We start from the raw sequence: 16645 nt of genomic DNA, 5'->3' as shown, positions 1-16645 counted from the left end.
GGCACTCAGAGCTGACTCATAACTGGACTTGTTGGGGTCCACCCTCTGCCCTCAGCCCTGGCAGGACAAAGAGCCCTGGGTTGGCTGGGAGGCAGAGTAGCTGCCACTAAGCCCTTGCCCCTTCCTGGGGCTCAGAGTTCACGTCTGAACGAGGGATGCCCCAGCGCAGAACAGGCTGTTGAAGATTTCAAGCTCTGCATTCGCCTCTCTGAGCTCTAGCCAGGTGCCAAGTGCCGGCTGCCAGAGTCTTTCCGGATGTGGGATTTCCTCTGCGGAAGCTCCTCCCCACTGGATTCGGTTTATCCTTAGCCTGTCTTTGATGACAGCAACCTGTCTACAAGAACAAGACCTTACAGAGCGACCAGTCAGCCCTGTGCGGGCGCCCTCTGGTGGTCAGAATGCGAAATGCCTGCAAGTGTCCCCAACCCTCATTAAGCATACTTGAATCTGAATTTAAAAGCCCGAGCCTCACCTGAGACCTGCTCAATCAGACGCTCTATGGTGGGCTCAGGAATCTGAGTTTTCACATTTGCCTCTGGTGATTCTGACGCCCGCTGGAGCCTGCAAATCACTGCTGAATATGCCAAAATGTATGGCAGGGGATTTACAGGCCAAGAACAAAAATATGGGGGTATTTAGACAGAGTTTCTCCACAAAGGGTTATAGGAGGGAAACTGAGGCAGCCAAAGGAACATGGCTCTCCCCTCACGTTTCCTGAATAGGAGGAATCAAGGCCCCTTAAGGGTTATATTTTTTTGTGGAATTCTGTCGGGTTTCCAGTAAGTTTCCTTTAATTAAAAAAAAAAACAATAACAATGTTTATAAACAATAAACACCCTGACCTTCTCAGAGCTGAGCTGGTGGGGGAGTTATGGGCAGTGCCCATCTGTCTACACCTCCTCCAAGACTGTCACAAAGTGGCTCCCACCTGCCCTGCCCGGTGAGGGGTCAGCAATGAAGAATGAAGATTAACCAAGATGAAGCCTGGGTGCCTTGGTGGGGTGGAGAGAGCTGCCCGGGAAGGCCGAGGTCAGAACCCCAGGCAGGTGGCCCAGCAGATGATCCCAGATGGCAGTCCAGAAGGGCCAGGGTGCAGACGGATATGACACCACTGGCTGCCAGGCACAGAGGGCTCCGTCCACCCGCTCTGCAGTTATTCCTGGGGTGCAGTGCCACAGAGAGCTCAGTGAGGGGTGGAATCAAGGTGCCCAGGGCACCACTGGGGAATTTAGACCCAGTCTGTCTGGCTCTGGAGCCCCAGTTTTTAACCTGGGCGCTCCTTTCTGGGAGAAGAGGGGTTGAGGTGCCCAGCTTCATGGAGGGCATCAGGGGGCTCCCTCTCATTCTTTGAGGTCCACCTGCAAGCCCGGGACATCCCAGAGCACCCTGCCTTTGCCCACAGGCTCCCAAATGCCTCATATCTGAGTGCTTCCCTTTGGGGAACCACGGTGCTGCTGTGGAAGCAGGCGATTCAGGGAGAGATTCTGGGAGGCACAGGAGAGGGGAAGGACCCATTTCTAGCAATGGGGCTACAGAGGCTGCGGGACAGGCCTCCCCTATTTTCGCTGCATGTCCCTAGACAAGTCACTCCTGGGGTGTCCATTTATCCCTCTGTGATCTCTGATGAGGTCACAGGTATAAACATGCTGTGTCAGCCAACGTACCATTGCATTCCCGGGAGTAAGAAATAGGCTGAGAGAAGGGAAGTGGTTTGTCTGGAGTCCTCCAGATCTAAACACAAGCTAAACTCTGTCCTGCTCCCTGGTCCCCAAGTAGGGCCTCTGTTTAGCAGACTGCTCTGGACTGTTCTCTTACCCACACCCATGCTCAGGGCCCCAGCCAGTTGTGCCAGACAGACACCCGACCCAGTGTCCATAGGTGGGCTGTGCTGGTCAGGCCCCCCACCAGGCTCTGGTGCACAGACAGAGAATTAAAAAAGGGTTTGGGGATTTGAACCAAGAGGGGACATAGTCATTGTTGGGGCCACATGCAGACTGAAGGTGATGTGAGGACTCGGAGGCCTGAGGATAGTGGAAGTGACAGACACCTGAGCCCCGACTTCCATTTCCCGGCTGCTCTTGGCTGCCCCCAAGCTGGTGAACTGGGTCTTTTTAGCAAAGATCCTTTGATCTGATCAAGATTCAGTGACCAAACACAACCGAGGACAGTCTCTCAGGAGGGCGGGTCATACCCAGTGAGTGGACTCTTGAAAGCTGAGTGCAGGGGCGTTCCCAGTATCTACCGCCCACCCTCTCTCTAACCGGGCCCAGAGCAGCCACAGACATTCTGTCCTGCGTGGGTAGGGTTTGCGGCTTTCTCAGTTGATGTCTCAGGGGGTGACAAGGTGGCAGGGTGATGAGCTGGCAAGTGACGCAATAGTCGAGGATCCAGGCTCTGCTCCCTCCACGCTGTGTGACCTGAGGCAAGCTGCAGGTCTGAGTTGCTACTCTTCTGTGATGAGGTCGTAAGGGGAGAGTCATAGGGCGGGTCCTGGGTCCTCCTGGAAGAACCCCAGGCTGTGGTTGTGGGAGGACAAGCCCTCTGGGTTCTGGACACTGACAGCTCACTTAAGAACAGAGGCCTCTTTTTCATCTGGGCTTTCCGACACTTTGATGTTCATTTCAAATACAAAAGAACGGGTAAACTGCCTATTTCCGCTACCTACCTGGACCCCACATATTCGAAGCTGGCGTCTAGGAAGCAGCATGTTTCATCCGTGGTTTCAAGGACTCCGTGTGCATCACTGTAAAACCTGACGGACATGCTGCCAATCAGGGGCCCCTCTGGCTTCAGGGGGATGGGGTGAGTAGGATGTCTCTGTGGCCTGAACCCCAGTTTCCAGAGGATAGCCTAGAGTCTTCCCACTGAGAGGCAGGGTCCCCGCACCCTGGCTGCTAAGGCTGGGGTTGGTGTCCTGATTGCGCTGGGAAAAGCCAGGGGTGAGAACCCAAGCTCCAGGGTCCCAGGCCTCCAGTCGAATTTGGTCTCTGCCATGTAATCATGACAATCATTGAAGCCTCCAGTTTTCAGTGTTTGAGTGAAGGAGCCAAGAGGCCACGCAGGCCAGGTCTGTCTGTCCCCTAAGCTGTGCTCGACACTGTGGTGTCTCATTTGCCCTCTTTGAGCACTAGCTTTCTTAACTGTAAAGGAGAGATGACAACAAAAATATCAGCGACCTCAAAGTCATGCAAGAAAGTGTCTGGCCAGTACATGCTCCTAAATGGCAATCAACGTCGCCACTGCCAGCATTGTTTCCCCAGGACTCAGAAAACTCACCCACCCTCCTCTGTTCCCTGCTTGGAGGAAGCCCCCCCTTTCTCTGCGCCACGGCACCTGCACTGGCTCCCCAGCATGAGGCACCAGGACGCTGGGGCACGTGCTTAACCAACACTTTAATCATCCTGAAGGGAGGCTTGGAGCAGCCCCTCAGGGTCCTCGCCAGCTGCTACATACACCACAGAGAGCTCTGGGGCCGCTGCCTGCCAGTGCGCAGGAGAGGTAGGCTCAGGGCTGCGGCCCCTGGGCCATACAGGTCTCCTGGTGGGACCCTAATCTCAGAGCAGGTGGCACTCAATGCCAGTGGCCAGCAGACTTCCTGTGCTAAGAAGTCTGAGATGCTTCGTGCCCTGCAGACCCCAAGTGGCCTTCACGGGCTCAGTCACAGAAATTCCAAGGAAGATGCTTGGCCCCCTTCTCCCAGGTGGGTGGTGGCTCAGGAGACTTGCAGGGGCGGTGGCTGGGTGATCTGAGGACGAGGCTCCAAGTGCACGTGAGGTGGAGGTAGGATCAGGCGCGTGCCTGCTTCGGAGATGTCTGGACGGAAGGCAGGAGTACAGAGATTGTTCGAGGCGGCTGGGGTTGGTGAGCTGGGGGGCTACCAGACGACCAGCCTCAGCTCGATGACTTCTCCATTCTTGGGTCTATAGTCAGCAATCCCTGCAGAAATGGGTGGAGCAGGGGTGTCAACAGGGCAAAGTGTCCCACCTCCCATCTCAGCTTCTGGACCTCCACCTGAGGCCATGGTTTGTTAGATCTGCTCAGGGCTTGGTGGTAGAAAAGTGGGGGCTGTCCAGAGCCAGTGTGGAGACTCTGAACTCAGCCGTGACCCAGGGTCCCTGGAGCCCACAGCCTCATTTTGCAGTGGGGCACTCTCCAGAAGTTGGGGGTGAGGGACAGCATCCTGGATAACCAAGGTGAAAGGACCAGAGACCTCAACAGCACCCGGTGGTCACTATGTTCAGATTCTCCGAGGGGCTGCCAGGAAGAGGGACTGTTCCGTGTGGTGTGGAAGTGAAACCAGGACCACAAGTGAAGTCTCCCAAACCGCACTTGGCCCAATAGCTGCTACCTGGTAAGTGCTCAGCCAAAGTTCCAGGTAGCAGGAGTGGGGACAGAAGACCTGTAAGGGTCTGTCTGGTGACTGAACAGTTGCACAAGGACACTCATGACAGTTTGGGGCATAAGACATAGAACTGGAGGCAACCTAGAGGTCCACTGGTCCTGCTCCACCCCCCCCCCCTTTCACAGCACATGGCGCTGGGTGGGCCCTGATTGGCCTAAGCAAGTCATGTGGTGACCCCTTCTCTCCAGCCTACTGAGGCTGCTGAACCTGGGCCATCTTTCAGCCATAGGGATGGACCCAGAAATGCGCCTGTGTCACCATTCCACCTTCGAGACACCAGGAGAGGTTTGCTGGGGAGTCAGACAAGTCTCTTCAGTCCTAAAAGGGAACAGCCCTGGGAAGACACAGAGGGACCTCGCTGGAGCAGGAAGCTGATCAAGAGACGGGGTCAGAGTCCCAGGGAAGTGGGCTGGAGCCCGGATTACACCAGCCTGAAGTCCTCGCTCCCTCTGGACTCCAATCACATGGGCCAATAGGTGTCAAATTGTGGAAGCTGGTTCGCATTGCATTTCTTGCTACCTGCAGCCCAGAGAGCCCTAGTGGATAACATATTCTATGTGGTCATCACCAAGATATGAGAAGCTCTACACATACCAGCACAGAAGGATATCAATAGTGTATTAAGAATTAAAAAAATAAATTGCAAAACAGAATATAGAGCTGCACCATCTGATATGCCAGCCATTAGCCATATATGGCAACTGAGCTCTTGAAATCTTTGTTTTAAAAAAAGCACGCAAGCCCTGGCTGGTGTAGCTCAGTGGATTGAGCGTGGGCCTGCGAACGAAAGGATTGCGGTTCGATTCCCAGTCAGGGCACATGCCTGGGTTGCAGGCCAGTTCCCAGCAAGGAACCCACCAGAGGCAACCATACATTGATATTTCTCTCCCTCTCTCCTTCCCTTCACCTCTAAAGATAAATAAATAAAATCTTACAAAACTTAAAAAGCATGCAAAATGTCATTAATAATTAATGATTTCCCTCTTGGGATGATAATATTCGGGATATACTGGGTTAAATACGATTATATTGCTAATATTAGTTTCACCAAGTAGAAAATTTAGAATTGCATGTGGGGACCACATTTGACCTCTGTTGGACCACATTGCTATAAAGTATGCCTCTGTTTTATTTTTATGAAACAACTTACAAATTTAAAAACTATCTGGGAGAAAATACACCAAAAGTTAAAAGAAGTTAGTTCTGGATAGCGAATTACAGGTGATTTGAATTTTCTTCTTCTTCTTTGCTCATCTGATTTTTTAGAGTTGCCACACTACCTTGCATAAAAATTCTTAAGAATTCAGTAAATAAATTATGTGAATGTGAGCATCAGTGTAACCCAAGGCTGGGGCCCAGGAAGGTTTGGGGGACAGCTGCATTTTGGGTCAGGGCTGTGGTGGGGGGCACGCCCAGACTCACCTTGCAGCAGCGGGGTGTCGGGGGCTCGGATCAGTTGCCAGAACTCACGTTCCCCTACTTCTTTGCCCATCACGGAGGTCAGGTAAGGGCCTGACGAGGAAGCCTGTGTTCCATACCTACCAAAGGGACAGGAGAAGAAGGAGAAAAGGTGACTTTTGGACCCAAGGGCAAAAGCGATGCTCATCCACACCAGGAGCTCAAGGCCAGTCGCTAGCCACACTCTTCCTGGGCTGCCTTGCCAAGGGTCTCACCTCCACCCCTCTTCTCCAGTGCCACTGACACTGCCTAATCAGGTGACTTCATCCCCTCTGTGTTGACCACGACCATGGTCTGCAGGAAGGAGCACCTATTATTACACTATCAACCCAGCAGCTGGCCCGTCTCTGAGGGCTGAGGTTGCAGAGGCAAGAATCAGAAGCTGCCAGCATCACACGCAAAATGCCAATGTTCAGTGAGAGAGGGAGGAGCCAATGCACAGAGAGAAGCTGGACCGAGGGTGGGGGGAGGGGAGGCATGTGGCAGTGGCACCAGATCCCTGGTGCTGGAAGTTTCTGTGGTTCAGTGGTGTTCCTCTCTTCTTGTGGCTGCATTGCTTCTCTCTGACTCTACCTACACCATGCTCCTCGTTCCCAGAGAGCACTGCAGTTAGGTTTCTGGCCCTTGCAAACAAGAATCTCCTCAATCACACCTCCTCTGCAAACTCCTTGCCTCTAACTTTGCATTTCTCCAATCCATCTGGACATCACCGCCAAAGAATGCTCTCAACGCTTCATGGTCATGCCCCTCCTTTCTCCAAAAGGCTTATCAATGGATTAGGTTTTAGAGGAGGGTAGTTTGTAATTTTAAGAAACAGAAACTCGCCCTGGCTGGTGTGGCTCAGTGGATTGAGCACAGGCCTGCGAACCAAAGGATCGTAGTTCAATTCCCAGTCAGGGCACATGCCTGTGTTGCAGGCCAGTCCCCAGCAGGGGATGCATGAGAGGCAACCATACATTGATATTTCTCTCCCTCTCTCCTTCCCTTCCCCTCTAAAGATAAATAAATAAAAATCTAAAAAAGAAACAGAAACTCATTCAGGGTGACTTAAGCAAAAGGAAAGTATCATTTTAGGGGGTGTCAGGAAACAACCTCCTTTCCCCAGTCATTCCCTAAATCTGTGGGGCCATGTGGTACCTAATATTGGGGGCGGGGGCCACCTGGCTGCTCAGAGTACTTCTCTGGGCACACTGTCTGTCTCTGTTTTTCTCTCTTCTCTCTCTTTCTGGCTCTGACTCCCTGGCCTGAAGTTTCCTGGGCCCAGATGACCCCAAGGGGCCGGCTGTGGGCCCTCCCTGAGTGCAGGAGGCTGTCCCCTGGGAAATCCAACCAGGGACAGAAATCGGGGCCCTCTCACACTGAGGCACGTCTTTCAGAAGAGAAGTCTGGGAGGCCGGATGGAAGGCACCGAGCCTCCCTGGGCCAGATTCCCCACTGTTAACACGAGGGGCACTTCCCATCTCATGTAGACGTGATCCCGGTTCAGGGATGTGAGGTCGGTGGGGTGAGTGCTGGGCGCGAGGGTTCTCACGTGAATCCTCCGAGCTCCCCGGCCTTCTTCAGGACATCTTCCAAGGAGGACCCAGCAGGGACAAGGATGGAGTGTGTGTATCTTGGCCAGACACTGGGGACCGTCAGCGTGACCTGGATGACCTCTGGGGCTTCAGTCTGTGAGAGGGTCACCGTAGCTGGTTCCAACATGACTGTACCCGGGAGAGAGGAAGCACCAGCTAGTGTGAGGGCAGGGGGCCTGGCGGTGAGTCCTCCTTCCTTCCCTCGAAGACACTGTGACCGATCAGGACCTCTGCCTTCCACGTGGTCTCAGCTCAGTCCGCACCACCACCACCTGCTCAGCCAAAACCTGGCACCATCCCAGGCTGCCCCATCCCTTAGCCCCCAGGGTCGGGCCCCTCATTGGTTTCTCTGCCTCCAGTGACCCCCTCCCACCCATCTGCTACACAGTACCCCAGAGGGCTCTTTCTAGAATATGCATTTGCTCATATCACTCCCCCATCCTCCCTGAGTTCTCCTTTCCTTTTCATTCTCCTGCCTGCCACTCTAGCTCATTCTTGCAGACCCTGCTCTCTAGAAAGACCCCTCGCCCAAATTCCAGTCTTCACACCTCTGTGCCTTTGTTCTTGTTGCCTCTTCTCTGCTCTCTTCTCCTCTGGCAAATCCCACTCACCAACCAAGGGAAAGCCCCGATTTAAGCTGCTAATTGGGACTCACTATGTATAAGAGCTAACCAAAATGTGTCACTCATTCATTCATTCATTCAAGCATTTCTGTCCTGGGTATCGCAGCAGGGCTGAAGATTTCTGGCCCGCTCAGAGCTCTCCATTTGGTGTCTCCCTCCCCACACTGTGAATTTCTAGAAGTTATGACCACCTCTTAGCTGCCAACGTGTCCTACGCACACCCGCAAACCCCCATTGATTCAGCAAATCTGGACCAAAGAACCAGCCCTCACTGGGCCATGCAGACTTCAATAAGTGCCCTGCAGATCGAAAATGGCCAAGCTTTCATGAAAGGCTTGGCTACCTCTTGGTGCCAGGCAGTCTGGGGAGATAAGATCCACATAGCTCTTGTGGTTCAGGACAGGCAGTAGCTGGGAAATCATGAGAGCATTCTGGAAGGCCCCATCCCGCAGGCTGGCCAGCAGAGCAGCCCTCGCATTGAGGCATGCCGTGCCCAGCTCCACCCCAGGAATAGGGGAGGTCATCAGCAACTGGTGACAGAATGGGAGAGAGAAAGAGGAGGTGGGTCAGCCAGCACGGAGAAAACAGTTGAGCAGCCTACCTCCCACCAGCCACCAGCAGGGCCCACAGTCCCAGCGTCTCTTTCCCACCTGCAGCGCCAGAGGGGTGCTGTAGATATTCCCAAAGGGGCCCTCTGGAGTCTGGGCCTTCAGGATATTCCCCTTCACTGTCCTGATGGCCAGGGTGATCCGGTCTCTCAGATTGGGGTTGAGGTTGGAGCGCTCCAGACAGGTGAAGGCCAAGCCTGCCATGGCCATTGTATCTGCAGGGGACAGAGCCAGTGGGAGCCAGCCCAGGCAGGGTGCAGGGGCAATGCGTGGCCACAGAGGGGCTCGAAGAAGGGAATCAACATGGTCAATCAGCATTTTAGAAAGCTTCCACCAGCTAGGGGGACCAACTCAGCTGAGTTTGCCCAAGACTTTCCCAGTCTGGACACTGTAAGTCCAGTGTCCTGGGAAACACCTTAGTTCTGGGCAAACTGGGACGGTGGGTCACCCTGACCCTATGTACTGCTTGGTAGTTAGAGGCTAGGGAGAGACTGGAGGAGGAAGGCCCAGAGGACTTTATCCTGCACCGTTCACTCCCAAACCTGCCTGCACACTGGAATCACCAGGCGAGTTTTACGTGGACTGCTGCCCAGATTCACCCCAAGGCGGCCTGCTTCAACAGGCCCAGGGCACTGCCTGGGCCCTGGGGATTTTTTAAAAAGTTTAATTTATTCATTTGCTTTCAGAGAGAGTGGCAGGGAGGGAGAGAGAGAAGGAGAGAAACATTGACGTGAGAAAGAAATTTTGATTGTTTGCTTCCCATACACACTCTGCCTGGGGACTGAACCCGTCACCCAGGCACGTGCCCTGACCAGGAATCAGACCTGTGACCTTTCACTTTGCTGGATGATGCCCAACCAACTGAGCCGCACCAGTCAGGGCGGCCCTGGGGATGTTTTTCTATAAGCTTCTGAGGCAGAACAAGGGCCCTGCTGGCAGAGGCCCTGCTGCCTTCTTCTCTCTGGGCCTCCGACCACCCCTCTAACCTACTCCACCCTCCCCCGCCCTCTGGGAGGCACACCCACACTCACTCACAGAACAGGCCTTGAAATACAAGGACCAGAAGGGCATGGGAGGCCCGGGGTCACACAGTGAGGAAGCGGATCCAGAATCCAGGTCTCAGGCTTCCCAGCTCACGCGATGACAGATCGCAGCTTTCTATCCAGAACTTTCTCCATGCCAGACATGGTGCTAAGCCCTTGACTCATGGGGCATGTTTTAGTAAGACACTGCTGGGAGGTTATTTTATAGGACAAACTGAACCAGAAAGGCCAGCTGACTAGTCCAGGGCATCCTACAATGACCACAGAGCTGGGGTTGGGACCCCAGTCCAGCTCCAGCTCGGGTCACAGTTGCTGCACCACACACAAGCCCTCACCGTTTTGTTCCTAACGGACTCGATAAGGAGGGGTGCCAGGGACAGGTGAGCATGGGGCCAGGGGGTAGCGGCCTTCAGCTGGGGATGTGAGCTGCAGGAGCCCCAGCTGGGCCTCGTGGGGTCTGGCCCACTCACCCACAGACTGGTGGCCCTGGTGAAGATGGTGGTCGTGTTCCATGGCGTACAGGAGCTTGCCAACCACGCTGTCATGGACTCGCTTCTGGTGGAGACACAGGGCCAGGAGGCTCAGGCCATACTGGTAGTAGCTGGTGTGGGGCTGGCCCTTGTGAGTATGCCCTGAGAGAGAGAAAACCAAGGGGCGAGGGGGTCACGCCGGGCTGGAGGGGTTGCCTCTCTGCCCCCTCCCAGCAACCAGCCCCACCAGCACACAGGACCCTATGGCCTATACTTTCCAACATCCTCCTTTGGGTCATGGGATCCTTCAGTCCTTCAACCCTTACTTGCTGAGGCCTCACTAAGTGTCATGTGCTGTGCCTGGAGGTAGGAATACATGACAACGGGCCAGGCACAGTGCATCTGGGGCCTGTGACAATTATACAGTCCACACTCACGGGAGCATGGTTAGAACTGAAATGTGGATGGAGGTCCATGGGGCAGTACAACAAAGGTCTCTGAATATCGCAGGAGTCAGGGCAGCAGTCTCTAAGAGGGTAATGCTGGGGAGGTGAGGCAGGAGAGAGCTAGAAGGGGGGGAAACCTCCCAGAGACAGGGAACATATACAGAGACCCTGATTTGGGAGCTAAGAGATGGCCAGTGTGGCTGGAGCCCATGGAGAAAGGTGGCGTGAGTGTGTGAGCCAGAGAGCGGGCAGGCAGAGCCCAGAGAGGAGAAAACGACAGACAGGCTGGGCCTGTGGGCGGTGAACAGAGCAGTGAGCAGCCCCTGTAGGATTGAAGCAGCTCTAAAAGATCAGATTTATATTTTAAATGCTCGCTTTGTGTGTACTGGTCAAGTCAGGAAGCAAGAAAGCTAGCAGAGAAAGGGTGAGGAGTAAGTATAAGAAGGCTATGCTGCTGTTCCAGAAGTGGATAGTCAGGTCAGTCCTTGTGGCTGAGCTGCAGAACTTGCTGACAGAGTGATGTGGAATGCAGGAAAGGCTTGATCAAGGATGGCTACCGGGGCAGGCCTGAGCCCCTAAGTGGATAGTGAGATAGGCAGAAGGAGGGCTGGAAGGAGGCCTAGGGAGAAACCCCGAGTTCTGATGAGCCCTCCCCACCCCTGGCAGATTAAATCCCCTCACCGATGGCCCTCTTCTCGTCCTCCAGGAACCGCTTCAACTGTGAGACCAGCCTGTTGCCCTTGTGGCCTCCAGCGAACTCGCAGTTGGCCCTGAGAGCGAGCATGTAGAAAGCCAGCTGGCCCATGGAGGGCTTGGTCTGGAGGTCACCACTGTCATCGCTGGAGACAAACCCAGGACAAAGCCAGTTAGCAACACTTCCAGGACAAAATGCCCCCCCCCAGATAAACCTGGCTTGGGGTGCCCACCCTCCCGGCACTGCAAAGTGAAAAATATCTTAGCAGCTGGAAAATCTGTTAGAACCACCCAAAAGCAGATATAGTAAGCCATGTAATTTGGGAAGTGTATGCCACATATATTTTATCAAGATGAAAAATTAAACTCAAGGATAAACTCTGAGGGTTCTCCCATCCAAATGACCTGTGCTTACCCCACCCTTCACCCACGCCCTCCTCCCTATCTTTCTTCCCCATGCCCTGCATCCATTTCTCTAGAGGGAGTCCAATCAGGAGGTGCTCCATGATCCTTCATCTCTCGTTCAAATCCCTCCACTGGACCTCAGAACAGGCCTCCCCTTAATCCCTCTAGAAAGGGAGCACAGAGTCAGGTGCTGCTTCTGGGCTCGGTATGGAAGAGTGTGGTCATGGATTAGTGATGTCTGCCTCAGGTACAGGAGGGTGGGTGCAGGAGCAGCACATGGACCCTGTATCGGTATCTTCATTCCAGTTAAACCAGCCCCATTCTACAGAGGAGAAAAGGCCCAGAGGAGACAAAACTTGTCCGAGGTCTCCCAACCAAGCAGTGACGGGTGTAAAACCAGAACTCAGGTCTCCCGTCTCTTAGGGTGAGTAGCAGGGCATGGGAAAAGGGAAGAGAGAGCATGGCAATACTCCAGGAGGCTTTGCTGGTAATGGAGCTTGAGGCTGTGCAGGTAGAAGGCCTCCTTGGTGCTGGCCTCCAGGCTGGAGAGGCGCAGGCCCACGTAGATACTGGGGTTCAGGTACTCTGGAGAGAGCTGGTCCAACCAGGGCAAGAGGCGCTGACCCAGACTCTGCACCAGCTTGCTGTCCACTGCCGGTATGTCTTAGGAAAGAAAATAGGCCAAGTAAGGTCACAGGCCAGGCCACCCTGCAAAGAGCTCCTTTTACCTTACCAGGGCCTTCTCCGGGGAATAAGTGTCCCCACCCCCACTCCACCCAGAACAGACCCTATTTGTATGGGGAAATCTGGCCAGAACAAAAGGCAGAGGAGGGTAAAGAGGGAGAGGGGGGAAGCGGGTGTCCTGAAAGGGCGATTGGAGTGGCCCGGGGAGGAGTGGTGGGCCAAGTGCAAAGGAAGCCTGCGCCAGGCAAGTGCTCTGCCCGTGAGGAGTGACAGAGACCGGAGGCCAAGCCGTGTGGTGTGCCCCGGTCACTGTGCCTGACCGCACTCACTGGGTCCTCACGCCAGCCCCATGCTGTGTGTGCTGTCATCATGGCTTTGCACAAACAGGGAAACGGAAGTTCAAAGTCGTGTCCTACATGAGGCTGCTGAGCTGAGGGTGGACCTGCCTGCAAAGCCCCCACTGTGTGACACTCTGCTGACTGCCTGTTCTACCCATTTCCAAAAACTTCAACCCACATGGGGAACGTGTAACGCATCCAGTTGGTAAACACTGCCCACTGGCTACCTGGCGCTGCCTGGTGAACTTCCTTTATGCAGATCTCAAAATAACCCCTTTCCTGCCACCTCTGCTTAGGCAACGAGGACCCGAGATTGTGAGGTGAATTGTTAGAAAGCCATCACATTTTGAACCGTTTACCTGTGTGCTTTGGAATTTACCTAAAACTTCGTAACTAAAATATGAAAATACTTGGATGTACCCAGGAAGCTGAAGCCTTAGGGATACTTCCCAGCTGCAGGTGACCTATTTCCCAGACCCCACTGACCTCCATCCAACCTCTTCTTTTAGGGAAGGAACCTGAGCTTTGCAGCCACCTTGGACTTTCCCCGGTCTTCTGCCTCCAGGTCACTTCAGGGCTCCACCTGTGTCCTCTGTGCCCTGTCCCAGGATACCATGCAGGGCGCCCCTCCCAAAGGAACTGCCAGGCAGACTGCCTCTGATAGGGGGGCTCAAGAGTTAAAGGTTGTAGTTACAGTCCATAGACTTAAGTGATTAAAGCAGGTGGAAAGCCATTATTCCAGGACTGGCACGCGTGACCCACACGACCCCGGGAGTTTGAGAGGGAGATGGTGTCTGGAGACAGTGTCTCAGCCACCGCGTTCCAGGGAGGGAATGCTGGTGACCGTGATGCAGATAGAGAATTGCTGACCAGCAGGTAAGAAGGACTAGGAAATTCGCCTGCAACTGTTATCCGCTTAACCTTCTATCCCAAACCCTTTACCTACTCTTTTCTTCTCTTTATAAAAAGATTGACTTGAGATGAGAGGTTAAGACAGCTCGGAGTGTCCATACCGCACTGTTATCTCAGGTCACCAGCACCTGAGTAAAGCACCGGTGAAGATTCGATCCTTGTCTCTACTTACTGATTTTGGTAGTGACAGGCGGCACGAATGCCGACTTTTCTGGTTTCACCTCTGGGGCTTCCTCTCACACAGCCCCACCTCTGCCTGTGTGGGTCCTACCATCTCATGCCTATTTCCCCCAAAGTTGTAGATACCTGTTGCTATGACAGTAGGAAGGTAGGGGAGTGGAGTGGGGAGGTAAGTGGGAATTTTTCTTCTTGCCCTTTCCATCTCTTTGGGTCTTTCTCTGTGTCCGTCTCCTTCACTCAGCCTGTCTTTCTGGTCATCATCTGTCCTTTCCATATTTCTCTTTTTCCTTCCCTTTTCTTCAAAATGGTGAAGTAATCCCAGCCTCACCCTGGGGTCTGACCTCCGGCAGATGAGTCAGCCCTGGGGTTAGTGATAAGAAGAGAGTCTGGAGCTATAAACAGCCTCCTGAGAAGGAAGGAGACAGACAGAGTCGCCCAGGGTAATAAAAGCGGCCCTGGGCTAGCACTGCCCCCACCAGAGCCTCCCGCTCGCAGGGCCACGCAGCTCTGACTGGTGTCAACATTCCGAAGCACAGGAGCCTGCCTCGCACAAACATGGGTGTAGCACCCCTGTTACTTGCACAGAGCCTTAAGCCGGTAAAGCAGATGCATGAGATCCTGGCACACACAAAGGAGAAAGGCCGGGGAGCATTCTTAGCCCATTGTCCAGGTGAGCGAATGAAGCTGGAGGTGACTAAGTGACTCAGCAGTAGCCAGCTGCACGGACAAACCCAGTCCAGGGCTCTCCAGGCTCCATGGGAAGGGGACTTTTAAAATGTTCACAATCAGTGAAGTGGAGGACCAGATCCCTGGTCTACTCTGGGAACTATCCAGACAGGAACCAAGAGCTAAGGGGTCTGGCTGCACTTGTGGAGCCCAAGACCTTGCTCAGGAGTTCTTTTTTTTTTTTAATTATTTATTTATCTTTAGAGGGGAAGGGAAGGAGAGAGGGAGAGAAACATCAATGTATGGTTGCCCCTTGCGCGTCCCCTGCCGGGAACTGGCCTGCAGGGAACCTGCCTGCAACCCCGGTATGTGCCCTGACTGGGATTCGAACCGCGATTGTCTGGTTCGCAGGCCCGCGCTCAATCCACTGAGCTACACCAGCCAGGGCTTGCTCAGGAGTTCTGAGACCTGGAAAGCTGGAGCGCCTTGGGCAGGTCACCTAGCCCCTCCATGTCCCGGTGATAGGTGAAGCTGTCATCTATCACCTGACATGACTAAATCTGCCGTCTGGTTTCTCCAAGGATCACAGGAGAGCCTGGTGGTGAAAGCGTATTGAAGAGCATGACGCCACAGGCAGAGTATAAGAGGAAGGAAAGAGGTGGGTGGCCCCAGAGTTCAGAGGCTTTCCTTCTCGGCCTCGGCTTCCTGACTGGGCCCTGCTTCCTGTCCGGCCCCAGTGCCCAGGTAGCCACAGACCTGCGCACTCAGACTCACAGACCGGTCCAGAGAGGGCCCTGGGGGCCCGGCCCTTATATTACATAAGAATATAACGCAAATGTCTCACCGTGGCCCTCCCTGACCCTCCGGGACTCACCTCCCGACCAGGGTCTCCATACTCACTTCCCTCTGTCTGGGGGTCTGTCCCCTACCCCTCTCCTTGCCAGTTTCTTTTCCTCCTTGGTATTTCAGCTGCCACGCTGACCCCAGCTCCTTGGAAATCCTTCCCCAAACTTTGTGTCTTCCTTCGGCACTCACCTCAGCCCCCAAACACAGCACTGATTTGCTTCTTGACTTCCTTTGTCTGCTGCTCCCTTAGGACAGCAGCTTTAAGAGGGTAGAGACTGGATTCGTCTTGCTCTTTGGTCCTTCCCCAAACCCTAACACCATACCTGATACAGAGAAGGCTCCGTCAAGGTGTCTCGAGTGGATAAATGAACAAATGACTGAATTAATGGAGGGGACCATGTCTGGTGGGGAGTCAGACATATAACTAATCTCAATACAACATGCTAATCGCTGAGGTCCAGCTAAGCCCCAACTGCTTTGGGAGCCCAAAGGGGCAGGCTGGTAAGTCGTGCCTACCCCAACATCGGCACCTCAGTTTCCCCAGCTATATGATGAGGGGTTCGGACAAAATAGTCACCCCTCCTAAGGACCTGGGAGGCCAAAGGCACAGGGTAGGTCCAGCTACTTACGGCAGATATCAGCAAGAGCCCCCAGAGCCCCCAGCAGGAAGAGGAGGGCCCCAAGGTGTCCCATGGCAGCGGCAGGCAGGTGAGCGGCAGGCAGGGAGCTGGACACTCCTGGAGCTGGCCTTGCAGAGTCTGTCCTGATCACAGCTGGTCACTGCTCCCGAAGAGGCAGCTTCCTGTCACTGATTAATCTCTCCACGCCTGGCAGTGTGCTGTTAAGTCAGCAGAGAGAAAAAAAAAAGATATGTCTGTAGCTGAGAGGAAAGGAAGGCCAAAAAACAGAGGAAGGGAGGGCAGAGAGGTCTTCCTGGAGGTAGGGGCAAGGAGAGGGGGAGGGCAAGTAAGGGTGGTGGGAGACGTTGTTGAGGCCAGCCACATGCTGTCCTGCTGCCCGAAGAGCCTGCCACCCAATGTGCCCAAGTCAGTTTGACCGCATCTGTCTGGGAAGCCCCCGGCCGTTGCAGTGGTACACGGGCAGTGCGGGGGTGCTTACCTGTTGCCCCTCGCAGAAGGGGCCCCTGGAAGTGTCTGCCCCGGTCTGGGACGGAGCAGACCCCGGAGCGGTGGTGGTCACATGACCTGAGACTGCCGGAGCCGGCAGTCATCTGCCCGCCCAGATGGGTGGGGCTGGCTGGACCTGGATCCGAAGAGCTAGTTTCCTTAATCAGCCA

At 54.3% G+C, this 16645-nt stretch overlaps 1 protein-coding gene across 1 annotated transcript; it reads right to left on the bottom strand.

Annotated features, from left to right (window-relative positions):
* Nucleotides 1–3373: 3373 nt before the first annotated feature.
* Nucleotides 3374–16577, bottom strand: TCN2 (transcobalamin 2). Its single transcript, XM_037166823.2, has 10 exons — nt 16468–16577; nt 15978–16186; nt 12193–12385; nt 11306–11463; nt 10179–10340; nt 8708–8880; nt 8401–8587; nt 7392–7563; nt 5825–5940; nt 3374–3936 (listed from the first exon to the last, which is right to left on the bottom strand). Exons 2-10 carry the CDS (start codon nt 16039–16041, stop codon nt 3875–3877), a joined length of 1287 nt encoding a protein of 428 aa, XP_037022718.2. The 5' UTR covers nt 16042–16186; nt 16468–16577; the 3' UTR covers nt 3374–3874.
* Nucleotides 16578–16645: the final 68 nt, after the last annotated feature.

The sequence above is a fragment of the Artibeus jamaicensis genome, unplaced genomic scaffold (genome assembly GCF_021234435.1).
Source record: "Artibeus jamaicensis isolate MK-2021 breed Jamaican fruit bat unplaced genomic scaffold, CSHL_Jam_final contig_525, whole genome shotgun sequence".
Lineage (NCBI taxonomy): Eukaryota > Metazoa > Chordata > Mammalia > Chiroptera > Phyllostomidae > Artibeus > Artibeus jamaicensis.
Note: the sequence above shows the minus strand (reverse complement) of the source record. Positions and strands in the feature narration are given on the sequence as shown.